Source organism: Oryctolagus cuniculus, chromosome 17 (assembly GCF_051225735.1).
Source record: "Oryctolagus cuniculus isolate XC-2025 breed Fujian yellow rabbit chromosome 17, ASM5122573v1, whole genome shotgun sequence".
NCBI classification, from domain to species: Eukaryota; Metazoa; Chordata; class Mammalia; order Lagomorpha; family Leporidae; genus Oryctolagus; species Oryctolagus cuniculus.
The window spans coordinates 56738368-56757599 of NC_142883.1; the positions used below are offsets into that span (position 1 = coordinate 56738368).

The following is a 19232-nucleotide window of genomic DNA, read 5'->3' on the forward strand; positions in this document are numbered from 1 at the left end:
TGGTGAGATGCAGATACAGAACTCTGTGTCTTAGAACACACACTGGGACTTGGGTGTTAGTGCTTGTCCTAAGGGGCTGTTGCTCAGGTCCACCTGTCACTGACTGATACTTCAAGAGTTCAGAGCTCTAGATCATAGGCATGGTTATAGGAGAATTGAATAGATGGCATCTGGGGCCCACATTCATAGAAAGTGACAAATAATAGGGTCAGCACTGTGGCGTAGTGGACTAAGCCTCTGCCTGCAGCGCCGGCATCCCATCTAAGCACTGGTTCTAGCTCCTCTTCCCATCCAGCTCTCTGCTTAAGGCCTGGGAAAGCAGTCCTTGGACCCCTGCACCCACGCGGGAGACCTAGAAGAACTCCCTGGCTCCTGGCTTCGATCAGCTCAGCTCTGGCTGTTGCAGCCATTTGGGGAGTGAACCAGCGGATTGGGAGACATCTGTCTCTCCTTCTGTCTGTAACTCTACTTCTTAAATAAATATCTTCAAAAAAATGAAAGTGGCAAATAAATCCAAATTATGTCTGTAGATAGTTTAATGCTTATTTCCTGTGCCACCAGCTATTAAGCTAGCTTCTTGGGGCTTGCATTATGGTGCAAGGGGCTAATCCACCACCTGTGACACTGACATCCCATATTGGAGCCTGGGATTCAGTCCCAGCTGCTCTGCTTCTGATCCAGCTCCCTACTAATGCTCCTGGGAAAGCAGCAGAAGATGACCCAAGTCCTTGGGCCCCTGCCAACCATGTGGCAGACCAAGATGGAGTTCCAGCCTCTGTCTTCCAGCCATTGGGGCCATTTGGGGAATGCAATTGTGGATGGAAGATCTCTTTGTGTGTGTCTCTCCCTCGCTCTCTGCACTCTGCCTTTCAAATAAATACTATATATATATATATATATATAGTGCATTAGCTGTGCACTGACTTCAAGTGCACAGAATGGATTTTCCCCTAAGGAGGGATTCGTGTGCAGGAAAAGATTTTCCAAGCTAAGCTCTGCACAGGACCCCCATCTGGATCCCCCTTATCCTGTAGCCACCATTTACAGGCCAGTAGAGCATCCAGCTCCTGTGCCTTCCTGGCCCCTTTCCCCAGGGAACGGCGGGAGTGCCTTGTCCCGGCTGGTTTTCTAGACGCAGTCACAGATTTGTAAAAAACAAAAACAAAAACAAAACAAAACAAAAACAAAAACCACACACACACACACACACACATACAAAACTTCATCTTTTCATTTTCTCCATGGAAATATATCCACGTCTGTTAACGAAACTACTAACCAGGCATCTTCAAAATGTTTGTGGAACGTGCGAATTATGTAAAACTGTGCCTGGAGTTGAAAACTTTCGGGCACCAGAATCAGTTGAACTTTTCGAACGCCTCTTCCACGAACTTGACAAAGCGCCCTCGGATAACCCGGTCTGTCTGCGCGCCGGGCCCGGCTACGCTCCGAGGAGAGCGAACGCGCGGGGATTCTGCTCCGCCGGGGCGCAGCTGGGATGGGAAATGCCTCTCACCCAGCGTGCGCATCCGTCGCCAGCCTCTGCAGCCGGCGCCCGCGTCCCTGCTCTCGGGCTGCAGAAACTTTGGCGGGGAAGCCCCGGCTGGAGCTCCCCGCGCCGCTGCAGCGCCGCGCAGCGCCCAAGAGCCCCACCGCGTCGCCGCCGGGCTCTCCTTCTTCCTGCGTCTGCTCCCGCCCGGCCGCCCCGTCCCCTGGGCCGTGCCGGCGCCCTGCGCGCCCCAGCCCGCTGCAAAGAGTTAAAAGAGCCCCGGCGCGGCCCCGACTCTCCCGGCGGCCGTGGGTCCCGGGCCCCCAGCTCGCCGCTCCTGATTGGCCGAACGCCTGTCAGTAGTAAAGAGTATCAGATAGCAAACTTGGGACCTTCTTAAAGGCGTGGCGGCGATCTTCGGCGGTCGCGGGCAGCCTATGACATCAGCCAGGAACGCCTGCGATGCCGCCGCTCCTGGCCAACCTCCGAGGAGGAGGAGGAGGAGGAGGAGGGTCCTGCCGGCTAAGAGATAATTAGCCCCGCTCAGCGAGTGGGGGGAGGCGCCAGTTTTCTGGGGGACACTGGCTGCCACTGTGCGCGCTGCTGCCCAGGGGAGCGCACGGACGCTTGCATGAGTGCTGGCGGGTTCGCAGCGGTCAGCTGGGCTCCCGGGAGCCTGTTCCAGGTGGAAAGGAGGGGACGTCGGGCGCAGGGACCAGCGGCTCGCTGCGGCTCAACATGACACTCCTGGGCTCCGAGCATTCCTTGCTGATCAGAAGCAAGTTCCGATCAGGTAGGGCGAAGGTATTGGCGCTCCTAGTTCAGCTCCCTCCTCTGCGAGTCTCTCTCGGCATCCTCTTTCCAGCAAGCCCTGCCCGCGGCTACTTCCACTTTGTTCCCCAAAAGCACGTTTTTTTGAGAAGTGAAGAACTTTACTTAGCTTGGGGGTGGTGGTGTCTCTGATGCCTTCTGTTTTAAATGCTTTGAGTTGTTGGTGACTCGGCCAATCCCGATTTGGTTTATTTTATATTTTCTCTCTATCTGTGAATAGATTCTGGAGGGGGTACCCTCTAAGAGAAGCATCTTTGGGTATGGAACAAATAAGGGGTTACCAGCTTGGGAGGCGTACGGTATCAGTGGTTGTGGCTGAGAAGATGAACCTCATGTTGCGTATTAGGTACAAGGGTCGCTGAAAATGTAGCTAATCCAAACAAATCTATTTCCCAAAAAGAGTCACTTGGGGGAAGTAAAAATAGCAAATTTGGAGCACACCAAGTATTCAAAATGACATCACTTGTAGGAAAGAAGAAAAAAAAAAAGCCCAGTGCCACAAATATTTTTTCCCAAACCATCTGATATTTATAAATGGAGAAATTTTCCCCCAAAGTTCTGTGTTAGTGGCACACAGAGAGACGTCTCAGAGGACACCGAGTGGAGGTGAGTGGGATGGACGCACGGGAGCCGGGATGGATTTTGTGCAGGTGCCCGTGGCAGGGGGCTGGAGACACCTGACTTCTGACATTGCTTTTCAGTGGCTGTGGGTGTCACTTCTGTTTTACAACACAGGGGTATCAATCCGCTCTGTCATGGCCGAACTTGGACGGCCAATCAAGGGCTGTTAGGCCAGGATGTGCATGTTCAACACAGCAGGTGTTTGAGGCCCCCATCTTCTGCCGGGCCGAGCTTCTTTCTTTCGTGCTTCTACCTGGGGCCACTGGACTGTGGCTGGGGGACGAGTTGGTTCAAAAAGCGTCTTTGGGGAGGCAAAAGTTTATCCTTCGCTGCTCCTGGGTTTCGATGTCTCAGGGATTGACGGGAGATTTCTTAGGCTCTACACTATTGAAGCAAGTTGAAAACGTTTAGAGTGTAGGGAGCCACGAGCTCTCTCGTGTCCTCGAAGCCCCCCAGGGGGTGAGCCTTGCAGCAAGTGGACACTGATCATGGATGAAGTCCTTTTCCACAACGAGGAGAGGCAGTTGGTCTGTGATTCAGCCAGAGACCTCGCCACTGCTTGGGAACTCGGTCAAAACCGCAAGGCAATGCTGCCACCTTTCTGAAGGAGAGAGGATGTAGCATTGTTTGGCGTGAAAGCTGCATTCATTTCAAATGCTCCCTTGCCAGGTTCATATAGGGGGGTGTGGAGGGGCTGGCTTGGCTCTAAAAGGATTTGGTGATGCACTTGTTGGGAGGCCTGCAAAACAAGACTTATCAAAGGAACCCTTCCTTCAGCTGAAGGGCAATGGAGGAGGAGCAGGCAGAGCATTTTTTCAAAGCCTCCCATTCCCACCTTAGCCGTTTTGTGGAGTCCCAGGGTCTCCCAAGAAGACCCCACAGGCCCAGATCCTGGTGCTTTTGGACAATCTCAGAGTCTCCATTTTTATTTTCTTCTTAAGCTGGTCCAGGTGTTGGTTGTCGTAAGGGAGAGTAGTTTTGGGCAAACCTGCTGTCAATGCAGAAGCAGGTGTGCTTAATCTTCAGGGTTTGATAAGCAAGGGAGCTGGAGCCTGTTACTGGGCCAACTGGTTTGGGCTTCTCAGCTCCAGGGTTGGTAGCCTCCTGAAGACAGAGGAGGAAAAACAAGTGGCGTGTGGAACTTAGAAAGTTCATGATGTTGAGGATGGCGACTGTGCTGTCTGTGGATAGAGCCCACGAGAGCTGCAGGGGCACTGAAGTCTGGCTGACAGTAAGTGAAGCTCCCTCTAAGAGAACTCCGTGCTTTTTTATGTGCCTAGCCATGGGTTTGGAGCGCCTCTTCTTCATTTTGATTTCTCTAACTCCCTCTTGCCTCTCTCCTGTTTTCTTCCTCTCCCGTGAGCCACTCAAACTGTAAAGTAAGCTCCTATAACAGTTTCTAGCTCGTCGTATTTGCTTCCATCGTAGATCCCAGAATTACGTAGTTATAAAAAAAACTATTTCCAAAAATAAATGTAACTCAAGTCTTCTGATTCCAGCCCCGGGCGTTTGTGATAGTGCTTGTTTATAAGCAAGCAGATAACTGCTTTAACTCTGGAATTGACATGGGTTTCTGTAAGCTGTCATGAGCTTGTGATTAGGGGCAGAATCACGCTTACGGGGCAGTGAACTCTGAAAGCTTACATATATGAACGTGTTTAGTGATGTGTTTGAGAATCAGAGCGTCACGGTTGAGCAAGTGGCAATGTATGTGTTGCAGGGAGGGGTTGGTCTCAGGCCGGACCAGTTGGGATGTTAGCAGTCACCTGTCAGCTGGCTGACCTTGACTCTTAGGTAAATTACGTGATTCTCCGCTTCGGCTCACCTTCTCTGATTCATGAGGATGATTATGGGGTTTCTGGGGGAATTAAATGCGATAATGCAAGGAGATCCCACCTGGAACAATGCCTGGCCTTAGTAAGCCCTCATAACATAGTGTTGTGTTATTAATTTTCATGGCAGTGGGGTCCTGGATTGGTTAGTTTCTCTCTTTGTGTCTTGGTTTCTTGATCTGTAAATGTCACAATTGGGCTAAGTGATTTCTCACACCTCGTTGGTAATATTTTACGGTTCTCAGAGATCGGGAACAAGCAAAATTGTGATTGTGCTGCATCGTGGTTGGGCATAAGTAGTAGACAATTTACATAAATGCAACAATTATGCTATTTTTCTGCTGGCCACAGTTTGACAGCTTTTAGCCGTCTGGTATTTAGTCAATATCTGTCAACAATTTTTCTCAAGTAATCCTTACATGCTATAGCATAAGGGCATAGATGTATGTATACACACACACACACACACACACACACACAGGAGCAAAAGGAGAGAGCACTTCATTAATGGATTTTGCTTCTAATGTTGTGTTTCCTTTCATTCTTTCTCTCTGACCCTCCCTTTCAACTCAAACAATCCTAACAAAGACAAATGCTAGTAATTGCCAGGACCCCACCCAGGAGTAGGATTGTGAATTTTAACAAATAAAACCATAGGATCCCCAGTTCAATTTAAATGTGATGTATAACAATTCAGTCGGGGGTCGGGGAGGGAGGTTGTTATATAGCTGTATTTGGGACACGCTTTTATCGGCAACCCAGATTTCATTGGGCACTCTCTATTTTACTTGGCAACAATCTGAGCAGTCTCTGCTCAACATTTGCTGCCCTGTCCAAAAAACCCAACAAGCTTTTTAGATTCTGGATTCCCAAAGACTCCTTAAAATGCAAAACTCTGGGGCCAGCATTGTGGCACAGAGGGTTAAGCCAATGCCTGCGTCCCATATGAGCACCAGTTAGAGTCCCTGCTGCTCCACTTCCACTCCAGCTTTCTGCTAATGTACCTGGGAAAGTAGCCAATGATGCCCAAGAGCTTTGGCCCTTGCCACCCATGTGGGAGACCCAGATGGAGTTCCTGCTCCTGGCTTTAGCCTGGTCCAGCCCCAGCTATTGCAGACATTTGGGCAGTGAACCGTGAACCAGTAGACATAAGATCTCTCTCTGTCTCTCTGTCTCTCTGTCTCTCTCTCTTTTCTCTCTGATTCCCTCCCTCCTCTCTCTAATCTCTTTTCAAATAAATAAATACATGTTTTCTTTAAAATTTTTTTACATTTTTTTTTTTGACAGGCAGAGTGGATAGTGAGAGAGACAGAGAGAAAGGTCTTCCTTTTGCCGTTAGTTCACCCTCCAATGGCCGCCGCGGCCGGCGCACCGCACTGATCCGAAGCCAGGAGCCAGGTGCTTCTCCTGGTCTCCCATGGGGTGCAGGGCCCAAGTACTTGGGCCATCCTCCACTGCACTCCCGGGCCACAGCAGAGAGCTGGCCTGGAAGAGGAGCAACCTGGACAGAATCCGGCGCCCCGACCGGGACTAGAACCGGGTGTGCCTGCGCCACTAGGTGGAGGATTAGCCTAGTGAGCCGCAGCACCGGCTCTTTTTCTTTAAAATTCAAACCCCAGCCAGCGCCGCGGCTCACTAGGCTAATCCTCCTCCAGCGGCACTGGCACCCTGGGTTCTAGTCCCGGTCGGGGCGCCAGATTCTGTCCCGGTTCCAGCTCTCTGCTGTGGCCTGGGAGTGCAGTGGAGGATGGCCCAAGTCCCTGGGCCCTGCACCCACATGGGAGACCAGGAAAAAAAGTGCCTGGCTCCTGGCTTCGGATCAGCGCGGTGCGCCGGCCATGGCGGCCATTGTGGGGTGAACCAACAGAAGGAAGACTTTTCTCTCTCTCTCTCTCTCACTGTCTACTCTGCCACTCTGCCTGTCAAAAAAAAAAATTTTTTTTCAAAGCCCTCATTGAGCATGAAAGCAGAAGACTCAGAATGAGGAGGAGCTACCTTGAGAATGAACCCTGGATCTCCTGGCGTAGAGCCAGCATGTAGGTTGAGCAAGAACATGGGCCTTTGTGTCTGGCTTTCTGGCGAGGAGGAAGACAAGCCCACCAGGTGGGCCGGCCTGAGACAGCAGGAGCTCCTTAAGCAGGTGCTGCAGCTACAACAAGCCCAGGCTCATGTCCAGCAGGTGCTGAGGACGCAGAGGCAGAACTCAGTCGAGTGTCGGGTAGAACACGCCAACACTGCAAGCTTCCATCCCTGGCAGCACCCGGCCAGGATCAGGCCTCCAGAGTCTGCAATCGATTGCTTGTCCTTCCACGGAGAACAGGGCTCATCCCTTTAGGGCCCTGAGGTCACCCTCACCTGCCCTGACTCTATTTTTCCATCCACCTGCTCACCTAATAGGACGACTGGTTCCTACTTTAAGCTAGATTTTTCATCTCAGGGCCAAAATTTTGTCTCTGAGGTTGGATGAAGAGGCTGATACCCAAGATTTTTATCATGATCGGCTCTGTTGAAGAATTTCCACCATGAGCTCCAGCAAAGTCCAGGCCCTGGTCTCCCCTTCACCAATGATTATTTCATAGCTTAGGACAAAGAATTTAACCTAGCAGAGTGCTTTTTCCATAAGACAGAAAATATATTTGTATGTTTCTAATGACTCCTTGATCTCATTTTGTCATCTGCAAAAAAAAAAAAAAGTTTTTGACTGGTTAATCACTGAAGTTGCTTCCAGTCATAAGATTCTGTATTTTTCCAAGTGAATGGCCCCAAACTATTTTTGTGAAGTTTTAAATACTATAAGCTTGATTAAAAAAGCATTACCATGTGGGAATACAATTAACTATAACTTAAAAGATGAGTTGTTTTAATACCTACATGGAACACTTTTTTAATATTGGATGAATTTCTTTTCCTCCCTTTTTTCTTTCTGTCCTTTCTTTCTCTAAGATTTATTTACTTATTTGAAAGTCAGAGTTACAGAGAGAGACAGAGAGGTCTTCCATCCACTGGTTCACTCCCCAGATGCCTGCAATGGCCAGGGCTGGGTCAGGTCCAAGCCAGGAACCTAGAACTCCATTCAAGACTCCAACATGGGTTGCAGGGGCCCAAGTACTTAGATCATCTCCCCTTGCTTTCCCAAGCACATTAATAGGGAGCTAGATTAGAAGTGAAGCAGCCAAGACTCCCACTGGTGCTCATATGGGGCGCCAGCCTGGCAGGCAGGGGCTTACTCTGCTCTACCACAGTGCCTGCCCCTCTTTTTTTCATTATTTCCTCATTTATTTCTCTTAATTCCCTTATTTTTAAAATTTTATTTGAAAAGCAGAAAAACAGAGAGATTGCATCTGCTATTTCACACCCCCAAATGCCTGCAACAGCCAGGGTTTGGCCAGGTTGAAACCAGGAGCTTGGAACTCTGTCCAGGTCTCCCCTGTGGGTGGCAGGGACCTAAGCACTTGGGTCATCACCTGCTGCCCCTCAGGGCAAATATCAGCAGGAAGCTGGATGGGAAGTAGAGGGGCTGGGACTTGAACCAGGCACTCTGATAAGGAACAGCTTCTTACCTACTGTGCCAAAAGTCCCCCTCCCCAAATGGAAATTTAACATCTTTTTTTAAAAGTCAAAGGGACTTTTCAGGGTCTGGCTTAGGTCACCTGCTTGAGCCCATTGCTCCAGCTCCCACTTCCCCTACCCTATTTTTATCCATAGCTCTAATCTCTATTGAGCAGACTAAATGTTTTACTTGATGACTTATTATTTGAGGGTGGAAATTTTTACCTGCTGGTTTATTTTTCCACTGCTTTCAGTCTCTATCACCTACATCAGTGCTTGCCATAGAGAAGGCATAGGGATAGGGACCAGCACTGTGGTGCAGTGGGTTAAGCCATGGCCTACAGTGCTGGCAATACAAATGGGTACTGGTTTGAGTCCCGGCTGCTCCACTTCCACTCCAGGTCCCTACTGATGCTCCTGGGAAAGCAGTAGAAGATGGGCCAAGTGCTTGGGCCCCTGCACCCACATGGCAGACCCAGATGAAGTCCTGGCTTCTGGCTTCGACCTGTTGTGGCCATTTAGAGAGTGAACCAGCAGATAGAAGATATCCTTCTCTTTCTCCTTCTCTCTCTCTCTCTCTTTGCCTTTCAAATAAATAAATCTTAAATATATATATGTGGGATAAATATGCCCTCTTCACCCAAAGACTGTTCAAAAACAAAACAAATGAATACTATGTGTTTATGTTTAGGCATATGGGTATGTCTGTGTTAAATCTAGAACAAAAAGGGGTTGAGTAAGTATAAATGCAAAATTCAGAGCATGCTGAATTTTTAAAATTTCTTTTGAAAGAGTTACAGAGATAGAGAGGGAGAGACACACAGAGAGATCTTTGATCTGCTGGTTCACTCCCCACATGGCCACAACAGCCAGTGCTAGGGCAGGTTGAAGCCAGGAGCAACAAATGGTTCTCCCATGTGGGTGGCAGGGGTCCAAGCGCGTTGGCTATCTTCCCCCTGCTTTTCCCAGGCCATTAACAAGGAATCGGATTGGAAGTGGAGCAATCGGGACACAAACTGGCACCCATATGGGATGCTGGTGTCAGGCTAAGTCTTTACCCACTATGCCACAATGCTGGCCCCAGGATGGTGAACTTTAACCTCTGTATGTAAGTAGCATTTATATCCCCAATGGGGATGAATCATAGAAATACAAAAATTCAGAGCAGTAGCAGAGTGGGGAGGCTAGATGAGGAGATAAGACATAGTCCAAGGGCAAGAAGCAGGTTATCAGTGTTGTTTGTAGGTTAGGCAGTAGTTGCATGCATGTTTGTTACTAAGCAAGATAGTTAAACGAGGCTTATTTGTGGATCAATGAAAATAGTATGACAGTGTGTCAATGGACCAAGCATTATGTTTGAATTCAATTCCATGTGCTTGAGCTCCTTTAAAAAGTAGCATTAAGTTCATTAAAATCAGGAAGAGTGACAATCATTTTTATCTGCTGGAGTGTATGACAGAAACAGTAAGATTTTTGTCAAAGTGGATTGAATCAGATTAATGGGCTCTCATCAGAGGCGAACAGAAGTGGGCGACCAGCAGCAAATAAGCTCAACCCCAGGGTTATACTTTATATGCTTCAAAAAAGTCAAGGGATGTTGGAGCATAATGTCTTTATTTCTTTTTCTTTAAATTTTATTTATTTGAAAGACAGAGTTACAGAGAGAGGTAGAGACAGAGACAGAGACGGAGAGAGAGAGATCTTCCACCCTCTGGTTCACTCCCCAGATGGCCGCAATGGCCAGAGCTGCGCCGATCCAAAGCCAGGAGCTAGGAGCTACTTCTAGGTCTCCCACGTGGGTGCAGGGGCCCAAGAACTTGGGCTACCTTATGCTGCTTTCCCAGGCCACAGCAGAGAGCTGGATCGGAAGAGGAGCATCCAGGACTACAACCGGGGCTTCAGGCCAGGGCTTTAACCCGCTGCACCACATGCTGGCCCCGCATAATGTCTTTCATCTCCTTTTTTCTGTCTAATTAGCCAGACTTTGCCAGTCAACTAATGGATGATGAACAGGGGTTTTGCATCTGTCCAGATCAGGAAGGAGGAGCTGGCAGGTGTATTAGTCCTCAGGCCTCTGCCTTCCCAGTCTCGGGGCAGAGCCACAGCGAGAGTCTGTTCCATCCACTCTCTGACTTCACGATCTTGGGAAAACCAGCTCAACTCACTAAGCCTCCATTTCCATATTAGCAAAATGGTTTATGACCTTCGGAGCCTCATGACTCAATGAAGGAAAGATCTCTGTAGAATTATTAAGGGTTTTACTTACAGAAAGAAGGAGTTACTCACCCTGTGGGAGCAGATTACTTGACCTGATGGCATGTGCATTGCACAAGAGAGAAGCACCGAGTAGTTAGAAGCTTCAGATGGTCATAAGTAGGATTAGCAACAGTAACAACAGCCATTAGCCAAAGAGTAGTTTTGCAGACTTTTTTTTTTTTTTTTTTTTTTTTTTTGACAGGCAGAATTAGAGAGACAGAGAGAAAGGTTGTCCTTCCATTGGTTCACCCCCCAAATGGCTGCTACGGCCGGTGCGCTGTGCTGATCTGAAGCCAGGAGCCAGGTGCTTCCTCCTGGTCTCCCATGCAGGTGCAGGGCCCAAGCACTTGGGCCATCCTCCACTGCACTCCCGGGCCACAGCAGAGAGCTGGACTGGAAGAGGAGCAACCGGGACAGAATCCAGCGCCCCAACCGGCACTAGAACCCTGGGGTACCCACACCGCAGGCAGAGGATTAGCCTAGTAAATCACTGCACCGGCCTACAGCCTTACTATTTTAACACTCTGGTTTTCAATTTTATTTAGCAGATAATGCCTATTTTTTTTTCCAGAATAACTAATAAGTCAAGCTTTGCTAAATGACATTTGGATCACTCCTGTTAAAGAAAATATTGGGAAATCTCCAAATGTTTGTTCAAATAAAGTGTATTACTTATTCCCAGATATTTAGAATAATGGAGACTAATTCCTGACATTTTCCGGATACTGTCCAGTGTCCTGTGGAACCGATGCAGGGAGAGTCATGGCTTTCTTTCCTCCCACTGGGGAGGGAAGATGAGCTCTCATTTTCCTGTTGGGAAACCTCCCTGTTCAGGACAACCACCAATGGATGTTTGCTGTAGTCAACCACCTTGGGTCACTAGAGACAAGGTAGAATTCAAAGTGAATTTGGGGCCTGTGATTGTACTTGTTGGGTTTTCTCATGGATAGGAATTTAGTTCTCACTTGGTATGTGTAGATACCCAAACCCTCAAATGCTTGCTTTGCCGTGACCAACACCTCTTGTCTGGCATCCCAGTTAGAACTGCCACATAAGTAACTTTTCCGCCCCTCAATCTGCATCTACTTTGTTGGGACCTTTCTCATCTAGTCAGGTAGTCCCAAGGAATCTCCCCATTTCACAGATGAGGTGAAATGACGGGAAAGTGCCCAATATAGGGTGTTCTGCTTTTTCTATGTCCGGAAACACTCACCCCGTTAGGAACCCTGCAGACCTTACTCTGCTCATGACTGGTCAGGCTGGTTTTTCAGTCCGAGGGAAAGTCCCACATGGAATTTTTGCTGCTCAAACTCCACACGGGGCCACAAGGCTCCAAAACTAAGGTTAACGTCAGGACAAGCTGTTCAACATTGATTGAACAGCGGATCTCCTCAGTAATTTACATTTCTGTTACTGGTGGTCCTTCCTGTCCTTGTCCAGATACACGAAGATTTTGACAAAGTTATAATCAGAGTGTATGGCTAAGTTTACACTCAGCCTTTTGATCAGTCAGGATGGTATCAGAAGTATATCCAAGCTGCTGTATAGCAGCGTAATTCTTGTTTTAAAGGCGGGCATGGACCGCACTGTGGTGCAGTGAATGAATCTGCTGCTTCTATGGCACATCCCGTGGTGGAGTGCTGGGTTGAGTCCCAGCTGCCGAACTTCCAATCCAGCTCCCTGCCAATGCACCTGGGAAAAGAGCAAATGATGGCCTGAGTACTTGGGCCCCTGCCACCCACATGGGAGACCCAGCTGGAGTTCCAGGGTCTTGGTTTCCACCTGGCCCATCCCCAGCCCTTGCAGCCATTTGGGGGAGTGAAACAGCAGATAGAAGATCTCTCTCTTTTACTCTGCCTTTTAAATAAGTAAAACTTAAAAACAAAAGACTATCATAGCCCACAAGGTAATTATATAGTAATGTATTAAACTTTTCCCATCTATATAGGAAAATTAGGCCAGTTAAAATTTTTATATAATAAATTACACTATGACTATTTATGCACAACATGACTATGAAATTCTTTATTACTTTATAAGGTACTCATTATACATAATAGCTATCTAGCATGAGAACATGGATTTGAATCTTTATGATACACAATGGTAGCTAGGCTTACCCCTAGGCCTACTTCTTTTTCTTAACCCTAGGTCTGCTTGTATATGTATGGTAACTGCTTGTCTCTAGAAGATAGCTAACTCAGAACAATTTTGGTTACTTACCCAATGGTGACTTGTATTCAAGGAATAGAGAATGGAAAGAAGAATGAACAACAATTACTTAAGATCTATTTGTGGACCACCTGTTACCAAATGTGACTGGTCTATCACAAAGAAGAGATAAGGATAGGCATTACTGAACTATTTTCTGTTGGCAAAAATAAACTTACCTCTCAGTTCTACTTTTCTATAGGCTTCCTGAGGGATGCTTATATACCCAATCACATTCAAGACAATGCAAGTTGAAAGGCCAAGCTATCATCTTTTTCAAACTTCAGATTAGCGAAAATTGTATTGATAACTTCAAGTATGGAATAAGTGTGGAGAGTGTGGCACACACACCATTTTGCTTATCAGCCACATCTGCAGAGTGTAAAAGAACACAATTTGACCTTCTTGATGACTGTTTAAATTTTTATTTATTTATTTTCTGTTTGTTTGAAATGCAAAGAAAGACATAGATGGAGAGAGATCTCTGATTTACTGGTCACTCCCCAGGTGCCTACATCAGTCAGATTGAAGCCTGGAGCCCAAAACTCAATCCAGGTCACCACGTGGGTGGCAAAAACTTAAGGACTGATCACTTCTGCTGCCTCCCAGGCTGTGCATTTGCAAGAAGTTGGACCCAAAGTGGAGGAACCAGGACTCAAACCAGACATTCCAATATAGGGTGCAGGCTTCCAAGCAGTGTCTGACTTGCTGAACCAAATGCTCACCCCTCAACTGACTATTTCATTCATTCATTTATTTATTTATTTATTTATTTTGACAGGCAGAGTTAGACAGAGAGAGATAGAGAGAGAGAGAAAGAAAGGTCTTCCTTCCGCTGGTTCACTCCCCAAATGGCCGCTATGGCCAGCGCACTGTGCCAATCTGAAGCCAGGTGCTTCCTCCTAGTCTTCCATGCGGGTGCAGGACCCAAGCACTTGGGCCATCCTCCACTGCCTTCCTGGGCCACAGCAGAGAGCTGGACTAGAAGAGAAGCAACCGGGACAGAATCCTGTGCCCCAACCAGGACTAGAACCCGGGGTGCCGGCGCCACAGGCAAAGGATTAGCCTAGTGAGCTGTGGCGCCGGCCTTAACTGACTATTAAATGAGCCTTATCAATTAAGTTACTTCACGGTATCTAATCAGAAAAGATACTTGAGTATATCATTGTTGATAAGGCTGATCCTAAAAGGAGACAGACAACATAAACATACTTCCACAGGGTCATGGGTTAACTGCCTTGTGACACTACACATACTATGTATGTATGTAGCATTGTATACTACAATATAGCATAAAATACAATGTAAAGCAAAAAGAATGAGAAAATGCTACACGAACTGACATGGAACAATCTCTAAGACAAGTAATTTTTTAAGAAGCAGATTATGAAGCAACACACAGGCCACATATTTTCATTCATGTTGTAAAAATTATCCATGCATATATAGAGACAAGGCTTCAAGGTTCAGTCAGCCTTCAGTATACCCAGTGATATAGTGAGGGCAGTGCATAGTGTTTGCTCTGCTATTTGAACCTTTTACAACAAGAATATATTGGTATCTATGTCATTCTTGAACAGAATTAAAAATTAAGGAAAACTGACAGCCTCCTAATAGTGGTAGGAAATCATGCATTCTGTAAATCTTCAATCAAAAGGACAAAAATTCAAGTGAGAATTTAGAGAACATAGTTAAGTGAATTTGATTATATATTTTAATCTTCTTATCTGACATAGATTAGATGACAGTTCTAAATTTAGCACCCTTCTCTCTTTCTCTCTCTCTTCTCTCTCCTCTCTCATCTCTCACAGACACACACACACACACACACAGACACACAGACACACAGAGAAATGCAAATAAATTCTAAATATCAGGTTCACTTTTTTAAAAAATATTTACTTATTTGAAAAACAGGTGAGAGAGAGAGAGAATCTCCCATCCACTGATTTATTCCCCAAACGGCTGTGACAGCCAGGGCTGTACCAGGCCGAAGCCAGGAGTCTGGAACTCCATCTGGATTTCCCACATAGGTGGCAGGGGCCAAACACTTGGGCCATCTCATACTGCTTTCCCAGGAGCTAGATTGGGAGCAGAGCCTCTGGGACTTGAACCAGCGTCCAAATGGGATGCTGACGTCACAGGCAGCAGCTTAGCTCACTGCGTCACAGCACTGGCCCCTCAGGCTCATTTCTTGGCCATGAGGCTATGTAGAAAAAGGAAACTCCTTTAAACACTGAAATAGTTAAAATCCAACAAACTAGGAATCAAAACAGAAAAAAACACAAGACCACTAAAAAAATGCTAAAGCATTTGCATGGAAAAAACACGGAAGGATTTATTCCCAAACGACATAGCTGTGGGTGATTATATTATGTGTGACTTTTCATTTTTCTTGTGGTCTTTCACACAATTATTTATTCAGTGTGTCCTGTGTCTTCTATAATAAACAGGAATAACTTTGGCAATAAAGAGACTGCAAATGGGATTTACTAATTTTTAAGTCATGGAGCAGAAGTGAGGGTGTCATTATCCCCTATCAGAGGAGCAGTTAGGTCAGGAGTCCCTTGAGTACCAGGGGGAGGCAGGGTTCCATTGTTCTCCATCCCAGTGCAAGCTCACAATCCCGTAGCATCCGGGACCACTCGCACCTCGCCTGGGAGATGGAAGCCGACGTCCTCCGACAGTCATTTCCAGTAGTCAGTGTCCCCCTTGCCACAGTTTTGTTCTCAGCAGTGAATAAAACACAGTCAACCGTGGTCCAAAAACAATATATGGAAAATTCCAAAAATAAACACGTCTTACGTTTGAAATAGCTTTTATTACAGCATGTTGTTAAAATTATCCTCTCTTATTAGTTATTGGTCATCTCTTTCTGTGCTTAAAATGTTTCGGTTAAACTTTACCATGGGAGGGGTCTGCGTGTGTGTATTAGAAAAACATAGCGGTTGTCAGGTTTGGTAGGCTCTGGGGCTCAGGCACCCAGGGGATCCTCATAGCCCTCATGGCTAAGAGGGCTGCTGTAGGCTGCAAGCTTTGCACTTGTGTGTTGTGGCACAGGCCCTGGCGTCTGTGTGACCTGGGTTGAAATCCTGGCTCCGCCCTTAGCTGGTGATGTGGACCTCAGCCTGTGCTTTAAGCTCTGGAAATTCTGCTTCTCTTTTTGTAACTGTGGGAGCAAAAATGCCTCCCTCATTGGGAATTTTTGGGAGGCTTCTGTGGGGATGTGTCTTAGGGGGATATGCTTCTGTGGCTATTTTATCCGCATCATGTTTGTTTGTGTTATATCACAGTCCAAAGCCCTAGACTATGCTGTGTTCATTTACATGTTTTAAAGTAATTGGCATGTTATCAAGAATCATACCAATTAGAAATGAACAACAACCAGCTTCTTGTGACTATTTCTTAAGATTGGCTGCTCAGCTGTTTTCATTTCTTTTTTTCCTCATTTCTTCTTTAGAGTAATGCAGGTAACTATGGTCATTATGGAACTGATGCCGTAGTTTGGAAAGTGTTTCACAGGTGTCATCGCTCGCTCTCTTCTGTTCAAAACACTGTTTGAAGAAGGCATTATGATCGGTCTCATTCTCCAGAGAGGGGTGGCTTTTACTCCAGAGTGCCGAAGAGAGTGCTGGCCTCTGAGAATTAGCAAAGGCGCATGGCAGTGTGTTAGGCGCTGCTTGGAGTGCAAAGCCTTTTCTCTTATCAATTGCAAATACTGTTCCTTCTAAAAATAAAAGCAAAGGGAAAGCTCTCTCCCCAGAGAACAAAGTTTTGTGCTAAAATGTAACACTTTGTATTTCTATGGTGCATTAAGCTCCTCCGTGCTCACCCCCCACCCCCAAAAATCACATCCATGGATAGATTTTTTTATCTCCTTATCAACTGGATGAGATTATAAAGTTGGTTGCATGGTACAGATCAGGAGGGTGAGGTTCAGAGACTTTAAGACATTGCCCCCAAGGTCTCCCAGTAGATGAAGAGCTAGGAGCCAGGGCTCCGTGGTTCCTGCAGAGAAATGTGCCACAGTACAGCGGGTAGCTGCCTGGCATTTAACACCATTTCTCTCCCAATAAAATGGTTCCTCTGCCTAATGCTTGCTTCTCACGTGGAAGCCATCTGCACTGGCTTCAAGACTGGAAAGAACTGGATTAGGAGAGGTGGCAATTAGGCAAGTCTAACTCAGTGCAGCTGAGAGCAGAGTCCTGGGGCCAAGATAGCAAGGGAGCCCTATGCTTAGTAAAAACACCAGCCTTCGCAGGGGGCGCTGTTCTTAACACAGGGACCAGAAACCTGACAACACACAGTGTCCTAGAGACAGAAAATGTTCTGCTGAGGTGTGCTTGGTGGCCTGAGAACCCAGTGGCTAACTGCAGGGACAAGGTTATTTTCTGTATAAAAATAGCATCCTATATGATAACTAGAATATGAGAAACATACAGTAATTTTACATTTTAATTTTTTTTTGTTGTTGGTCAAACTGGTTAATGGTGTACAAAGAAACTTTTTATTTCATTAACTAATTTTCTCTGTTCTATAATTTAGTTCTTTTCCTATAATTTTCATTTTTTTCCTCCTTGATCCTTAATTTGAGTTTAGCATGAATTTATTTTGTAATTTCTTTTTTTGTTTGTTTTTAAAGATTTACTTATTTACTTGAAAGAGTTACACAGATAAAGAAGGAGAGGCAGAGAGAGAGAGAGAGAGAGAGAGAAAGAGAGAGAGAGAGAGAGAGAGAGAGAGAGAGAGGTCTTCCATCTGATGGTTCACTCCCCAGATGGCCGCAGCTGCTGGAGCTGTGCCGATCTGAAGCCAGGAGCCAGGCACCTCTTCGGGGTCAATGTGTTTAAACGTTTAAACAATGTTTAAACGTTGGGTGCATGGGCCCAACAACTTGGGCCATCTTCTACTGCTTTCCCAGGCCATAGCAGAGAGCTGGATCAGAAGTGGAGCAGCTGGGACTCGAACCAGCACCCATATGGAATGCCGGCACTGCAGGCGGTGGCTTTACCTGCTATGCCACAGTGCCAGCCCGTACACTTTAATTTTTATAAAACATAGCTATGAGAACACCTCAAAGTTCTTGAAAAAATTCAAAAATGTTTTTTCTGGTGCAGAAAATTTTTGAAATCCATGCACATGAGGGGTCTTCAGTAAGTTCATAGAAAATGTGCAATTATGAAAAAAAGTGTGAGTGAATTTCAACTTTACCCCAAAATAAGCTTATCTTCAGTCTATTTTCTATAAATTTTTGGAAGTACCCTCACATGTGCATGTATATCTGTGTATATATAAATAGGCATATTATACACATAAATACATAGTAGGGATTAAAGATTAAGGATTAAAGATTAAAAATTTCTGCTTCAAGATCTTTGGAGTGTTGTATATACCACAGAAAATTGGGGGAGGGGAGGACTGAAATCTCCAATAGAAGGAAAACGTTTAAACACATTGAAAATAGACTATAATATGTACATTAAATTTGATGCTTTCAAAGGATAATCACATGCAAGAATATCTGTATTATGTAGTAAATTTTCAAAATTATATGTAATAATGCATTCTCGATTCTGAAGAAACTGTAGAGTAGATTCCCCTTTATATGCACATGCACGTGAATCAGAAGAAAGCAAGCAAAGTATTAATATTGGGCAAAATGTTGTGAATCACTACAGAGGGGAATCACTCCTAATTTTTATTTCTAGCCTGAGATTTCCTCCATTTTAAAAATGTTCTATAATGAACATGCATTTGTTGTATAATCACAAAAGGCAAGATAGGTGCTAAATGCTAGTGTGCTGTCATATATCAACTTAACATAGGGTCTCAAAAGAACTCTAAAGACCACTGGAATGAGGAATTTCACCTTGACAGGGGGAGACTGTCACTCAGCCATTCAGTGAGTACCTAGGTTAGCATCATTAATATTGATGTTGTGATTTATCACTGTTAAAGGTAAACAAAACATCTTCCTTAAAGAGGTGGGAGACAGAGGTACAGAAAAGGTTAATGACCTGCCCAAATTCACACACACACAGAACATGGGGGAACTGCACTTGAACTCAGACCTCCCTGCACCTGATCTTATGCCCTCTGTCAAAGAAAGCCAGCACACAAGAAGGCACAAGACAGAGTCCCTTCCGTTCAAGACCTTCCCCAGCATTTGCTTTCAAGGAAAGCAGACCCGATGGTCCAGTGCTTTCCCTGCAGGCCCCTCCCACCCAGCGGCCCTACCCCAGCATCTCCTGGCGTGTGCACGCTGTCTGCTTAATTCACTCGTGGCTCCCAGCCATGGAACACATAAACAAATGGGGAAAGCCTCGGAGAGGAATCTTGGTGCCCAAATGGAACAATTTGTCTTCTGAAATTATTGTTTGAAATTGTTTATGTCAGTTGCTGAGTTTCTGTTCTGTACTTCAGGGACCTGTTTGTGATGGAAG

General features: G+C 46.1%; 1 protein-coding gene across 16 annotated transcripts in view; it reads left to right on the forward strand.

Annotated features, from left to right (window-relative positions):
• Positions 1 to 1688: 1688 nt before the first annotated feature.
• Positions 1689 to 19232, forward strand: part of MYOCD (myocardin) — a 112710-nt gene continuing 95166 nt past the window's right edge. For 3 of the 16 annotated variants that reach the window (XM_089317703.1, XM_089317704.1, XM_089317706.1), the window contains exon 1: positions 4033 to 4172. Coding sequence is in view for 1 of the 16 variants with exons in the window: in XM_008270708.5 (XP_008268930.3) it covers positions 2228 to 2282 (55 nt within the window). In the remaining 15 variants the exon portion in view is untranslated. Of the gene's footprint in view, positions 2283 to 2873; positions 2927 to 4032; positions 4173 to 4638; positions 4736 to 19232 lie in introns of those variants that run through there. The other 13 variants (XM_089317707.1, XM_070061405.2, XM_008270708.5 and 10 more) reach the window with 12 other exon arrangements.